This window comes from Oncorhynchus kisutch, linkage group LG24 (assembly GCF_002021735.2).
Source record: "Oncorhynchus kisutch isolate 150728-3 linkage group LG24, Okis_V2, whole genome shotgun sequence".
Classification (NCBI taxonomy): domain Eukaryota; kingdom Metazoa; phylum Chordata; class Actinopteri; order Salmoniformes; family Salmonidae; genus Oncorhynchus; species Oncorhynchus kisutch.
Genome location: NC_034197.2, coordinates 35,635,407 through 35,649,311, shown reverse-complemented (window position 1 = coordinate 35,649,311; position 13,905 = coordinate 35,635,407). Strand labels below are relative to the sequence as shown.

General features: G+C 43.6%; 1 protein-coding gene across 5 annotated transcripts in view; it reads left to right on the top strand.

Annotated features, from left to right (window-relative positions):
* Nucleotides 1–59: 59 nt before the first annotated feature.
* LOC109869229 (protein NDRG3) overlaps nt 60–13,905 on the top strand; it is a 74,002-nt gene continuing 60,156 nt past the window's right edge. For 3 of the 5 annotated variants that reach the window (XR_004205297.1, XM_031804189.1, XM_031804188.1), the window contains exon 1: nt 87–322. Coding sequence is in view for 2 of the 5 variants with exons in the window: in XM_031804189.1 (XP_031660049.1) it covers nt 167–322 (156 nt within the window). In the remaining 3 variants the exon portion in view is untranslated. Of the gene's footprint in view, nt 323–13,905 lie in introns of all 5 variants that reach the window. The other 2 variants (XM_031804190.1, XM_031804186.1) reach the window with 2 other exon arrangements.

Here is a 13,905-nt window from a genome sequence, read left to right as displayed (position 1 = left end):
AGAATCAATCTAGGGAAAGTAACTAGGTCAATATCAGTATTCATTTTTAGATAAATTTGTATTCTCAAATAAAACTGATTCAGATACAAAGCAACACAGCTGAAGGAAGTCACAGTATATATACCTCCTATCACGCATACTGGTCATCCTCTAAGGTTCGGGTTGAATGAAATGTATTGGAGTTGGTCTCCATTTACACATTGAAGGGTCCTTTCATGTGTCAGATCAGCGTGCTGTTGGTTTCAGTTGGTCTCCGGCGGTTCGAGCACTACGAGACAGCCAGTCCGACTGCTTTCCCCACTGTTTTATCCTAAATCAACGGGTGAGTAGCATGGTGCATTCTCGGATATAAACCGTGTGTAGCTAAGACGTTTGTATGGCAGTTGTTGATTTTCTTAGCCAAATCAAAGGTTTGGTAAAGTGCGTTGTTCTCGGCTAGACAACGTTAGCGAGCTGCTAACAGTAGTTAACTAATTGTAGCTAGCTAGTTCAACGTTAATTGATTAAGCTAGTTATCTATGAAGCCCAGCGTAATCCTTATAATTTAATTTGATTAACATTTTCACACATGTTTTAATAGCTAAACGTTACCGTTTAACTTGGCTAGTTAACGACCATTGGACCAGCAGAGAGTGGTTGGAAGAGTAGCCTGTCTTTGGTGCAATCCTAGCTAAAGTTAGCTAGCCAGGACTTGAGGTGCTAACTAGTCACCCCAAACCGTTAGTTATAGCTATAGCTGGGTGTGTATGTATAATTATTGTGATACTGTTAACCTATTCCCTTGAAAGATTTCACATTAAGAATCAGAACACAGGGCAAGGGATTTTGGGAGATGGACTGTCAATGTCTAGTTAGAGAGAAGCAAGTCCTTGGCAGAAGAGCCATGCCCTTTTAAACATGGCTATCCACCGGTAAATTGTCCCTTTGATTGTGTATTCGTGCTGCTAACCTAGATTCCCAAAATACAGAGATTTAAAAACACAAACAAATGCCAGCAAAGCCATGAGATTAGTGACAGCTGTTTAGGAGTCCAGATGGCCTCTGCAACCATACAGTAAACCTACACACAAATGATGGTGTTCAGACAGAGACCAGAGACTAACATTGAGAGTTGAATTGTGCTTCATCCCTGTACATAATCTGCAGCCCTTGGATTTATGTACTTTTTAAGCTGTAATGAGATGTACTTTTTATAATGTACCCTACTGCTTGGAAATTATAAAGGAAAGGAACTGGAATTTACTCTCTTCCCAAGACAGGTGAGTTCTGTTGGCAATGCCCCCCCCCCCCCCCCCCCCCAGGGCTACTGAAGCAAGCAAAGCCTTCTACTGTACTTGAGCTGGATTTTCCAGGTTTCTGTGTTACATACAACAGCTGCTGCACAGCCGTGGTGCAGGACAGTTCTCTCCATCCTTGATTCTATATCTGTGGCTGGCCCTGGGGAGGTCTTTGCCAAGCTCTGCTGGAGGGGAAGAAGGCACCACTACTATGTAATCAATGGTGAACATTGTATCCCCTGGGCCCATTTATATCCCCTGAGTTTCATTCAATGTGGTTTTGGTTTATTCAATTGTTTTTGTCCAGTTAATAACTTCTAGGGGATTGGTTGATGTCTGTCATTTATATAATTGTGATTAAGCAATGTAATGACAGCAGCCAACCTCAGTATTACACTCAATGACCACGTGAAATTGTACGTTACACAGTTGAGGTTGTCGTCCTAAAGGTCCAACATGTTTTATGATTGCGCATCGGCTACTGTGTGGATGGGCGCTAGCGGGCGTATTAAAAATGCTAGCAGACACTCGGCCCTCTGTGGAATGAGTTTGACAGCTGTGATGTAGACCGTCGTGAAAGTAAAATAACCATTTATTTACGAACAGTCGACTGAAGACTGGCCGGCCAGGCATTCGTGCGGTTGAGTCTGTTTCTGTGATAACATGGACTCTTAGCAACGTAATAACTTTGTTGTCCCTTGCTGAAACAAGAAAGGTGTTGTAGCAACAATGAATAGAATGGGCTTGGAACCTCTAACCCTGGCGATTTGACTGGTAAACTCATGAGCAGTGTTCGTATACTCATACTAACCATACTATTTGTTACATAAATTGAGTATGTAGTATGCTTATTGGTCATAGTATGGATATATTTAGTAGGCCAAAAGTTCCCGGATGTCGTACTAAATTCTCCAATATACGATGTATACATGCAGTGGATACAATTTTTGTACTTTTAGGGCCCATAATGCAATTCTTCAGAAAATGGATGTGGCTTCGCAACGCTTTCAGATTTGAAGAAAAAAGTGGAAAATATGCAGCCAAAGTCCGACGACAGCTGATACAAATTCATTGATTTAACTAATTACGACAAATGTTGAGCAATGTAATGTTGGCTGACAATTTGTTAGCTACGCTATCCTTACACATATCATTACAGCAGTATGTACCGCCGGTATGTTAGCTGGTTACCTAATGTTAGTTGGCTACTAATACATCGAACTTGCCAGGCAGTATATTAATTATATGCTATCTAACTAACAAGCTAGCAAGAGTATCAACTTCTGGCAGACGGGCGACTAGTATGCTCAGCTGAAACGATACCGTTTGTTTACAGTATACTAAAATGAAGTAATAGTATGTAGTAGATACTCCTTAAGTATACGGTATGTTAGTATGGGTATTCGAACACAGCTATGGTTACACTCACAATGACTGCCTGGTATTGTGATGCCTATAATGCCATGGTAATGTTGAATGCTCATTCAAATGATGTTAGCTGATATGGCTCATGCAATGGAATGTAGTTTTTGTAATGTCAGTTGAGTTGAATCCACAAATCACAGCACATATTGATGGGTACACTTCCTGCTTTTACTTCCTGCTTTGGTCCTAAGTGTACATCCGCCAGTCCACCCATTATGCCGTCATTGACTTGAATGGGGACTCCCGGTCTATTAATTCTATTTCTATGGCAGCACATGCGGTCAGGAAAGGAGAATATGTGAGTGTAAATGATTTCTTGCAATTCTAATGGTTATCACGGAGCCTGTGGTCATTTGGCTGGCCAATTACTGTCATACAAAATTCCATGACCGCCACTGTCCGAGCAGCAGCACTGCAGAGATGCCTGGTAAAGAGCTGTGGCATTACCAATTAGGCTACCCAAACAAGACTGGTTTGAGCGGGTGTTGTCTCACAGAACAGAGAGAGCACAAGCTGCTCCCTGATATTGTGTCGGCCTATATGCAGGGCACCTTTTGTAAAATAGATATTGGCCTCTATGGGACTCCCTGCTAAAATAAAGATGAGCTGAAACGCTCCAAATATACCCACATGTAATTTAGGCTGAGCATTTCTATATTTAGATATTTTTCCCTTCCTACATCACAAACTTGGCTGAGCATTGCCCAGGAGGAGCAGGTCCCTTGGCTGTGTATTAGTAAGCACAGTTACTCAGGTAGAGAGGGTGGGGAATACAAAGCAACGCAAAGGAACGCGCTAACATCAAACGCTCGTTACCCAGCCCAACGGCTCATAAAGAATATTCTGTCAGAGGTTTTTGCTTGCCGTCTGGATAGCCTTATTACCTCTCCTGTGGCCTGTTCTGGCTGCTTGGTCACGGTCTCCTAGCCAGGCTACTCTCCCTCTCCTTACTGTATTGCCAGATGAGGGTGTCTCCATTTTCCCCCCCCAGCTCTTCTCTATTTGGAAGCAGATGTCACCCTCGTTTGCTCCGTTGCGTCTTGAATACCAACCTCAATATGTAATGGAGACGGGTCACGAGTGTGTCACTTTGCAGTGCTCAGTCTGCCAACCTTATTCTCCTAGCATTCTGGCTGGCGCCCATACAGACTCTCCATTAGCTGACCATGAGTAAGAGACTCTGGTGCCGGACCTGGCAGCACTCCATAGGTGGATCACTGTGAAACCAGTGCCAGAGGAGAGCCAGGCTGCACTGGAAAAAAATAAACCCGAATGTTAGTAGTTTAGTCACTTTTGTGTGGGTTTGTGAGATACATGGATGGAGTTGGTGACCTTGAGCTTGCTGGAGTGACGTGAGTTTATCGTCCCTGTGCCAAACAATGCCAAAGTCATTTGGACAGGTTACCATCTCCCCGTTGCTCTCACATCTTTAGCCATGACATGCTTTGAAAGGCTGGTCATGGCTCCACACCATCATTCAAGACACCCTGGACCCACTCCAATTCACACACTGCCCCAACTGATTCACAGATGACGCAATCTCTATTGCACTCCACACTACCCTCTCCCACCTGGACAAGAGGGCCACTTGTGCGAGAATGCTGTTCATTGACTACAGCTCAGCTCCAAGCACATCACTAAGCTCAGGAACATGGGACTGAACAACTGCATCCTGGACTTCCTGACGGGCCGCCCCCAGGTAGTGAGGGTAGGCCACACAGACCCTCAACATGGGGGGGACACCTCAGGGTGCGTGCTTAGTCCCTTCCTGTACTCCATGTTCACCCACGACTGTGTGACCGCGCACGACTCCAAAACCTTTTTAAAGTTTGCTGACGAGACAAGTGGTAGGCCTGACCGCCAACGACGATGCGCATGCCCATTTGATCATTCCTTAGTGATGTGGACACTGGGAACTTGACCTGCTCCACATCGTCAGAGCTGTGGTGGAGCTGGTCAAGAGTTTCAAGTTCCCAGTGTCCACGTCACTAAGGAATGATCATGGTCCACACACCCCAACACAGTCGTGAAGAAGGCATGATAACGCCTCTTCCCCCTCAGGAGGCTGAAAAGATTTGGCATGGACCCTCAGATCCTTAACAAGTTACACAGCTGCACCATTGAGAACATCTTGACTGGATGCATCATGGCGTGGTATGGGAACTGCTTGGCATCCGACCGCAAGGCGCTACAGAGGGTAGTGCATACGGCCCGTTACATCACTGGGGCCAAGCTTCCTGCCATCCAGGACCTCTATAGCAGATGGTGTTAGATGAAGGCCTTATAAATGTTCAGACTCCAGCCACCCAAGTCATAGACTGTTCTCTCTTCTACCGCACAGCAAGTGGTACCAATGCAGCAAGTCTGGAACCAACAGGACCCTGAACAGCTTCTACCCCCAAGCCATAAGACTACTAAATAACTACCTGGACTATCTGCATGGATCCTTTTTGCACTAACTCTTTTGACTTTTCACATTCTCTGCTGATACTACTTGTATCTATCCTGTTGCCTAGTCACTTACCTATATGTACATATCTACCTCAATTTCCTTGTACCCCTGCACATCGGCTCGGTTCTGGTACCCCGGGTATATAGCCAAGTTGTCGTTCCTCATTGTGTATTATTTTTCTCTCCGTGTTGTTGGGAAGGGCCCGTGAGGAAGCATTTCACTGTTCATCTACACGTATTTTATGTGACAAATACAATTAGATTTGATCCCCTGCTGCAGAGAGACTGTTACATGTGATACACTTGTGTAGCATCGGAAGTTTCTGTCTCCTCCACATTCCAGCCCTGCAATTATACCCATGGACCTGCTGCATCTGTGGAATGACAGTTCAGTCCTCCTTTTAGAAATAAACTCAAAGACAAAGGGGTTGAATGAGGCTCCCTTTGTTAGACTCTTCCCCTCTGTACAATGAGACGCTAGTGGAAACCACCCACACACACAGCTGAGACTCGGCATGTGTGTATAAATGAGCCTAGAGAGCCCCGGGCTTTGTCATCTCTCTCTCTCTCTCTCTCTCTCTTCCCCCCCCCCCCCCCCCCCCCCCCTGGCTTCCATGGATCTTTTAATACAGTATAGTGTATTAAAGACCCAGCCTTACACTGGGTCCGTCGACTTTAGTAACCGTGGTTGACAGACGGAACGGCGGTCACCTGGCTGTTTCAAACTCACTGATCTGTTTGTAGCCTGGTGTGTGTATGACCATTTAGGTTTTCTCTCTGCCCAGACAGCTTCCAACATGGAACAATTTATTCATTTTTTTAACCAAGAAGGACGTGGCACACTAGGACTAAATCTGGTGTTGTGAAATCTGTTTCGAGACTCTAAGGTAAACATGAGAAATAAAGTCAAACTTTAAACTGCTCATTTTTGATTTCATAGTTTAAAGAAAAAAAAAAATGATATGTGAATTTCACAAAACAGATATGGTCCTGCGTATGACCGATTGGGGGGGGGGGTGATTCAGTTCAATGTACCTCAGTCCTGGATACCAGATGGTGCTCACCTTACTGCTGTCCCCCACCCACTCAGCAACGATGGTAGGTCATGCTGTTTTTAGGTTCTCTGCTGTGTTACTCCCCCCCCCCCCCCCCCCCCCCATGTTCTCAGGTCAGTACATGGGACTTGATATCTCACCTCTCATCAGTGTGATGGCTCCCTGCAGTGATGTATGATAGCGTGTTCATATATATCCAACAATCTGTTGTTAACGCCACATATGGTGTTTGATAGCTTGCGCTTTGTACTTGTAGAGCAATCATTGTACAATTTCTCAATCCAGACCATCACACACTTTAAATAATATATTTTTTACATGGCATCTTGTAGTCTGGTTCTAGATATGCCATCAGGCATTGAAGCCAACATCCTCTACCATTGACAATGGCTGCATGTCAACTGCAGTCTTTTCTGTAATCAACGCTGTGATTTTTCTCACTCCGTCCCTCATCGCCTCTGTCTGTTTGGGTCTCACCGTGCCTCCCTTTCAGATGGTTAAGCATTGCACCTGTACTGCCACTCTAGCTCATTTCCACCTCCTAAAACTTCACCACCTTCTCATGTAACTACTCAAAGTATTGACAAATTGGCCATACAGGACTTCGCTTCCCTTTCTCGCTCTCTGCCATTTATAACCGCGGTAAATCATGTGAAAGATGCATATCTCCTAGCATTGTTGCGTTAGGTATTTTGTTCAATTGAAATGTTTCCCTTTTATGGTAATGATGATGAGAACCTGTTAGTGGTAGTTTTGTGATAACTGCACTGTGACATTTATGTTTTAGAAAACCAAACACGATTTTTTTTCCCCTAAAGGTTAAGAATCCCAATTTCGTTTAAAGGTTCACACCCCTACTGTGAGGTGTCATTATCGAGGCTAAAATGGGGACAAAGGGTTTACTGTAATCAGTAAATGGCCTGTGTGTTTCCTTAGTCTTTCTGGACCAGACACCAGAGAGCACAGCAAAGGGTCATGTAGGAATGACCTCTCCTGACGTAAGACAATAAGAGTGAATTACAGCTGGTTTAAATTGAAACCGTTAACTCAGTAGGTGACAGGGAAGACATACATTATCTCCCACAGAAATATAACCCCCTAACAGCATGCTATAATGTCAATGGAAGATGCTCTAAGGATTAGGAAATGAAGAAAGTTAATGTAAATCTGTGATGCCCTAACCGCAGGGGCTCTGGTGCTTGCTTCTGTTGCCCATCATGCAGTGGCAACTAGACTGCCAGCTGGACTAGTTTATTGACAGCCCATCTTTATTCCCTTGTGTTTTTGCCATAGTGTGCCACAAACTTTACCCAAATGTGCAATGGAACAGTCGGACTGGTCTGACAAATGCCCAGACTGCTGAACATTCTTGGGGGTTAGGGGACCCGGTCCAGTGACCCAAGGATCTGAAACAACTCTGTACTGTCCCCTGGGCCCCTATGTCAGTTTTTTATTTTGTTATTCTAAGCACAGATGCAGACTGCCAGTGGTCCAGGAGAGACGTTCTAATGGGCTCTGACTGCACAGTCTGGGTCCAGTGATGGGAGGTAATTACCCACTAGCATGGCCAGAGTGGTGCTGTCCCTCCACCGCTCCCTGACTCTGTCTCCCCCCCCCCCCCCCCCCCCCCCCCCTGTGGCCTGTCTGCTGCCCAGTTCTGCAGGAGAGTGTGATTGAGCCTATCAGACCATCAGCCCTGTGACTAGGCTCCCAGATTACTCCAGCAGCTCCCAGAGCCACGCCCAGCTGCTGCACATTACTTGCACTCTTCCTCTATCTATCACAGGAGGTTGGTGGCACCTTAATTGGGGAGGACGGGCTTGTGGTAATGGCTTGAGTGGAATGGTATCAAACACATGGTATCCATGTATTTGATGCCATTCCATTTACTCCGTTCCAGGCATTATCAGTCGTCCTCCCCTCCGTCGCCTCCAAGATTGTGGGGGCTGCTTTGTTAGATTTCAGTGCGGCTTTTGACATTAACGATCATAGTCTGTTGCTGGACAAACGTGTGTTATGGCTTTACACCTCCTGCTATATTGTGGATAAATGGTTACATGTCTAACAGAACACAGAGGGTGTTCTTTAATGGAAACCTCTCCAACAAAATCCAGGTAAAATCAGGAATTCCGCAGGGCAGTTGTCTAGGCCCCTTACCTTTTTCAATCTTAATAACAACATGCCTTTGCCTAAAGCCAGTGTGTCTATCCATGCGGATGACTTAACACTATACACGTCAGCTACCACAGGGACTGAAATGACTGCAGCACTTAACCTCTCTAGGATAGGGGGACAGTCGTGTCTCACTTGGCCAAAAGCCAGGGAAAATGCAGAGCGCCAGATTCAAATAAAATGAAACTTTCACATTTTCATTAAATGTAAGATACTAAATTAAAGCTACACTCGTTGTGAATCCAGCCAACATGTCACATTTTTAAAAGGCTTTTCGGCGAAAGCATAAGATGCTACTATCTGATGATGGCAAATCAAATGTATTTGTCACATACACATGGTTAGCAGATGTTAATGCGAGTGTAGCGAAATGCTTGTGCTTCTAGTTCCGACAATGCATTAATAACCAACGAGTAATCTAACTTAACAATTCCAAAACTACTACCTTATACACACAAGTGTAAAGGGATAAAGAATATGTACATAAAGATATATGAATGAGTGATGGTACAGAACGGCATAGGCAAGATGCAGTATATGGTATCGAGTACAGTATATACATATGAGATGAGTAATGTAGGGTATGTAAACAAAGTGGCATAGTTTAAAGTGGCTAGTGATACATGTATTACATAAAGATGCAGTAGATGATAGAGTACAGTATATACCCTACATTACTCATCTCGTATATGTATGTAAACATTATATTAAGTAGCATTGTTTAAAGTGGCTAGTGATGTATTTTTACATCAATTTCCATCAATTCCCATTATTAAAGTGGCTGGAGTTGAGTTAGTGTGTTGGCAGCAGCCACTCAATGTTAGTGGTGGCTGTTTAACAGTCTGATGGCCTTGAGATAGAAGCTGTTTCTCAGTCTCTCGGTCCCTGCTTTAATGCACCTGTACTGACCTCGCCTTCTGGATGATAGTGGGGTGAACAGGCAGTGGCTTGGGTGGTGATCTTTATGGCCTTCCTGTGACATCGGGTGGTCTAAGTGTCCTGGAGGGCAGGTAGTTTGCCCCCCGGTGATGCGTTGTGCAGACCTCACTACCCTTTGGAGAGCCTTACGGTTGTGGGCGGAGCAGTTGCCGTACCAGGCGGTGATATAGCCCGAAAGGATGCTCTCGATTGTGCATCTGTAGAAGTTTGGGAGTGCTTTTGGTGACAAGCCAAATTTCTTCAGCCTCCTGAGGTTGAAGAGTAAACAAAGAGTAGCATATTTCAACCCTGCAGGTGCTACACAAAACACAGAAATAAAATATATATCATGGCTTACCTTTGACGAGCTTCTTTTGTTGGCACTCCAATATGTCCCATAAACATCACAAATGGTCCTTTTTGTTAGATTAATTCCGTCCATATATATCCAAAATGTCCATTTTATTTGGCGCATTTGATCCTGAAAAAAGTCACTGCAAAATATCTCAAGTTACCTGTAAACTTTGCCAAAACATTTCTAAATACTTTTGTAATACACAAAGGTATTTTTAAACGTTAATAATCGATCAAATTGAAGACTGGTCTCTGTTTTCAATAGAGGACGAGAGGAAACTAATGCTACTTTTCAAGTCTTGGCCAACTCTCAACAGCGTTACCCTTTTCCAAGATGGCTGTACTACTTCATTGCACAAAGGAATAACCTCAACCAAATTCCAAAGACTGGTGACATCCAGTGGAAGCAGTAGGAGCTGCAAACAAGTGCCTAAGAAATATCGTTTCCCCATGAGAACCCAATGAAAAGACAGTCATGTCAAAAATACATAATTCTGAATGGTTAGTCCTCGGGGTTTTGCCTGCTACATAAGTTCTGTTATACTCACAGACATGATTCAAACAGTTTTTAGAAAATGCAGTTTTCTATCCAAATCTACTAATAATATGCATATCTTATACATCTTATATTCTTGGCATGAGTAGCAGGAAGTTGAAATTGGGCACGCTATTTATCCAAAAGTGAAAATGCTGCAGTTAGTTTCAGAATGGGTGGCAAGGAATAAGTTAGTCCTAAATATTTCAAACTAAAAGCATTGTATTTGGGACAAACCATTCACTAAACTCTAAACCTTAACTAAATATTGTAATGAATGTGGTAATTGAGCAAGTTAAGGAGAATAAACTGCTTGGACTAACCCTGGATTGTAAACTGTCATGGTCAAAACATCCATACAACAGTAGCTAGGATGGGGAGATGTCTGTCCATAATAAAGCACTGCTCAGCATTCTTAACAACACTATCAACAAGGCAGGTCCTAGGTTTGTTGCACCTGGACTACTGTTCAGTCGTGTGGTCAGGTGCCACAGAGGGACTTAGGAAAATTGCAATTTGCTCAGAACAGGGCAGCGGGACTGGCCCTTGGATGTACACAGAGCACTAACATGAGTAATATGCATGTCAATCTCTCCTGACACAAAGTGGAGGAGAGATTGACTTCATCACTACTTGTAAGAGGTATTGACATGTTGAATGCACAGAGTTGTCTGTCTGAACTACTATCACACAGCTCAGACACCCATGCATACCCCACAAGACATGCCACCAGAAGTCTCTTCACAGTCCCCAAGTCCAGAACAGACTATGAGAGGTGCACAGTACTACATAGAGCCATGACTACATGGAACTCTATTCCACATTAAGTAACTCATGCTAGCAGTCAAATTAGATTTAGAAATGTAAAATACACATTATGGAACAGCAGGGACTGTGAAGCAACACATGGGCACAGACACATGCATACATACACACTATACACACATGGATTTTGTGTTGTAGATATGTGGTAGTAGAGTATGGGCCTGTGGGCACACAATGTGTTGTAGATATGTGGTAGTAGAGTATGGGCCTGAGGGCACACACTTAATATGTTGTGAATGTATTGTAATGTTGTTGTTTAAACGAATTGCCTTCATGTTGCTGGACCCCAGGAAGAGTAGGCAGTAGCTAAATACACTGAGTGTTCAAAACATTTAAGGACATCTTCCTAATATTGAGTTGCGCCCCCCCCTGAAACGGTTCCACAGGGATGCTGGTCAACTTTAACTCTAATGCTTCCCAAGGTTGTCAAGTTGGCTGGACGTCCTTTCGATGGTGGACCGTTTTTTGATACACACGGGAACTGTTTCGGGTGAAGAATGTAACAGCATTGCAGTTCTTTACACAAACCAGTGCGCGCCTCAATGCCACCCATATACAATCCATATCAATGTTTCAAGGCTTATGCTTCTTTAACCAGTCTCTTCCCCTTTCATTCGCTTCTCTCTCGTTTTTCCGTCACATCTTTTATAATTTCGGTTAATCTTCATTTGTCGTTTTCGATTAATACAGGCAGGTCCTTTTAATATTTTAATTGTGTGGTTGGGGAATGGGGATAACCAATGATATCTCTTCTCGCACCTGATGACGAAGACTGGTCACCATGGCAACTTAGGTTCCGTTTGGGCAGATGTTGCGCTGGGTGGGTGGGGGGGAATTGGGGGAGCTGGGCCATGGCTCCCTGTCTGAGAAATCGGGTTAGGAGTTGCCATGAGCTATGTCTCTCAAGACTAATCAGATTTCTCTGCATGTCTGTTTCTCTGTATCGCTGCATGGCTGTTTCTCTGTCGCTGTTTCTCTGTCGCTGCATGGCTGCATCCCTGTCATTACAGAAAGTGATTGGGGATCCATAACTGATGTCTTTAGTCTTGGTAAAGAATGCTGGCTGATGATTCCTCTGCTCTAGGATACATGAACTAGGCTACTGTGCTCAGTGCTGGGCAGAAAACTGTCTAGGCAGATCTGGGGTCACAGAGCTGTGACCCTCCCTACTAAGGCTTGACTAACTTTTTTTTTTTCGGACAAGTATTATTATTTTTGCTTGTCCAAAACCTCAGGTCGTTGCAAGGAACCACTTTATAAAATGCATTGCAACAGTCAGACACAAATGTAGGCTACACTCTGCCTATTGGCTGCTTTGCATATCTGTCTCAAAAAAACACTGTCCCTTTTAAGGCTCTCCTGCAGGATGGTTGGCCACACTTCTTTAAAAAAATAATTATTTAACCTTTATTTAACAAGGCAAGTCAGTTAAGAACAAATTCTTATTTACAATGACGGCCTAGGAACAGTGGGTTAACTGCCTGTTCAGGGGCAGAACAACAGATTTTTATCATGTCAGCTTGGGGATTCGGTCTAGCAACCTTTCGGTTACTGGCCCAACGCTCTAACCACTAGGCCTGCCGCCCTTGGTAGCCTATAATATTACAACCAAATACTTTTTATGTCTTTATAAAATAATTCCCATCCGGGGCTTGAAATTAAGGCAGACCCCGTCGTCCCTCGGACGATAAATACGTCTACGGTTCAAAACAGACTCTGGGACAGTTCTCGGATGACATAACAAATCATACAGCCACTGCACGCACACCAGTTTTAGTTTAAAGCAATGAGGCTGATGGAACCGATCAGACCGTTTTTAGTTTAAAGCAATGAGGCTGATGGAACCGATCAGACCGTTTTTAGTTTAAAGCAATGAGGCTGATGGAACCGATCAGACCGTTTTTAGTTTAAAGCAATGAGGCTGATGGAACCGATCAGACCGTTTTTAGTTTAAAGCAATGAGGCTGATGGAACAGATCAGACCGTTTTTAGTTTAAAGCAATGAGGCTGATGGAACCGATCAGACCGTTTTTAGTTTAAAGCAATGAGGCTGATGGAACCGATCAGACCGTTTTTAGTTTAAAGCAATGAGGCTGATGGAACAGATCAGACCGTTTTTAGTTTAAAGCAATGAGGCTGATGGAACCGATCAGACCGTTTTTAGTTTAAAGCAATGAGGCTGATGGAACCGATCAGACCGTTTTTAGTTTAAAATGTGACTCAAGTTTTATTTCTTCATTTTATAAGCTCAACAAGTATATGGCTAGTATAGGCATATGCACTGTTCCATAAACACCATTCTCAAAAGTGCACCACATGCGATTTCATGTGACCAAGACGAAATTACTCCATTAGAAAGAGGGGAATCTAATAGCAACATTTAGGATGGGTTATTAATATGACTAGGATTATGCCTTGGTTGCTGGAGAATGAAAGAATGTTGAATTTGAAAACCAATGGAACATGAGAGAAATGCTGGTTTCAATGGCATGAAGTGTTAGTTCCCTCAACATTTGTATGGTTGTATTTTGGCTAGGCTACTTTGAAACGAGGTAAGACATGCTTCATAAAACAACATAAAACGTCCAGGTTTTAAACGTTAATAGTGTATAGTTAAATAGTTTCAAAATGCTGACTGCCGCCTCTCAGATTCAAGGTGGGTGATGTGCAGTGCACAGCATGCACTGTCTTTCAATCGGACCTTGTGACCATTTGATCTGAACCAACTGTGCCTCGAGTATGTCGACAGAATCAAACCTTTTTAGACGTTAATGTTAGTTGTCCTTCATTATATTTGTCAAACATGACTAGCTTTTAGCCTATAATTCAAAATCTCATTCAAGTTCAGCTTCATTTTCTGGTGCTTCCCTCATGTCAGCATCAGTTTTAACAT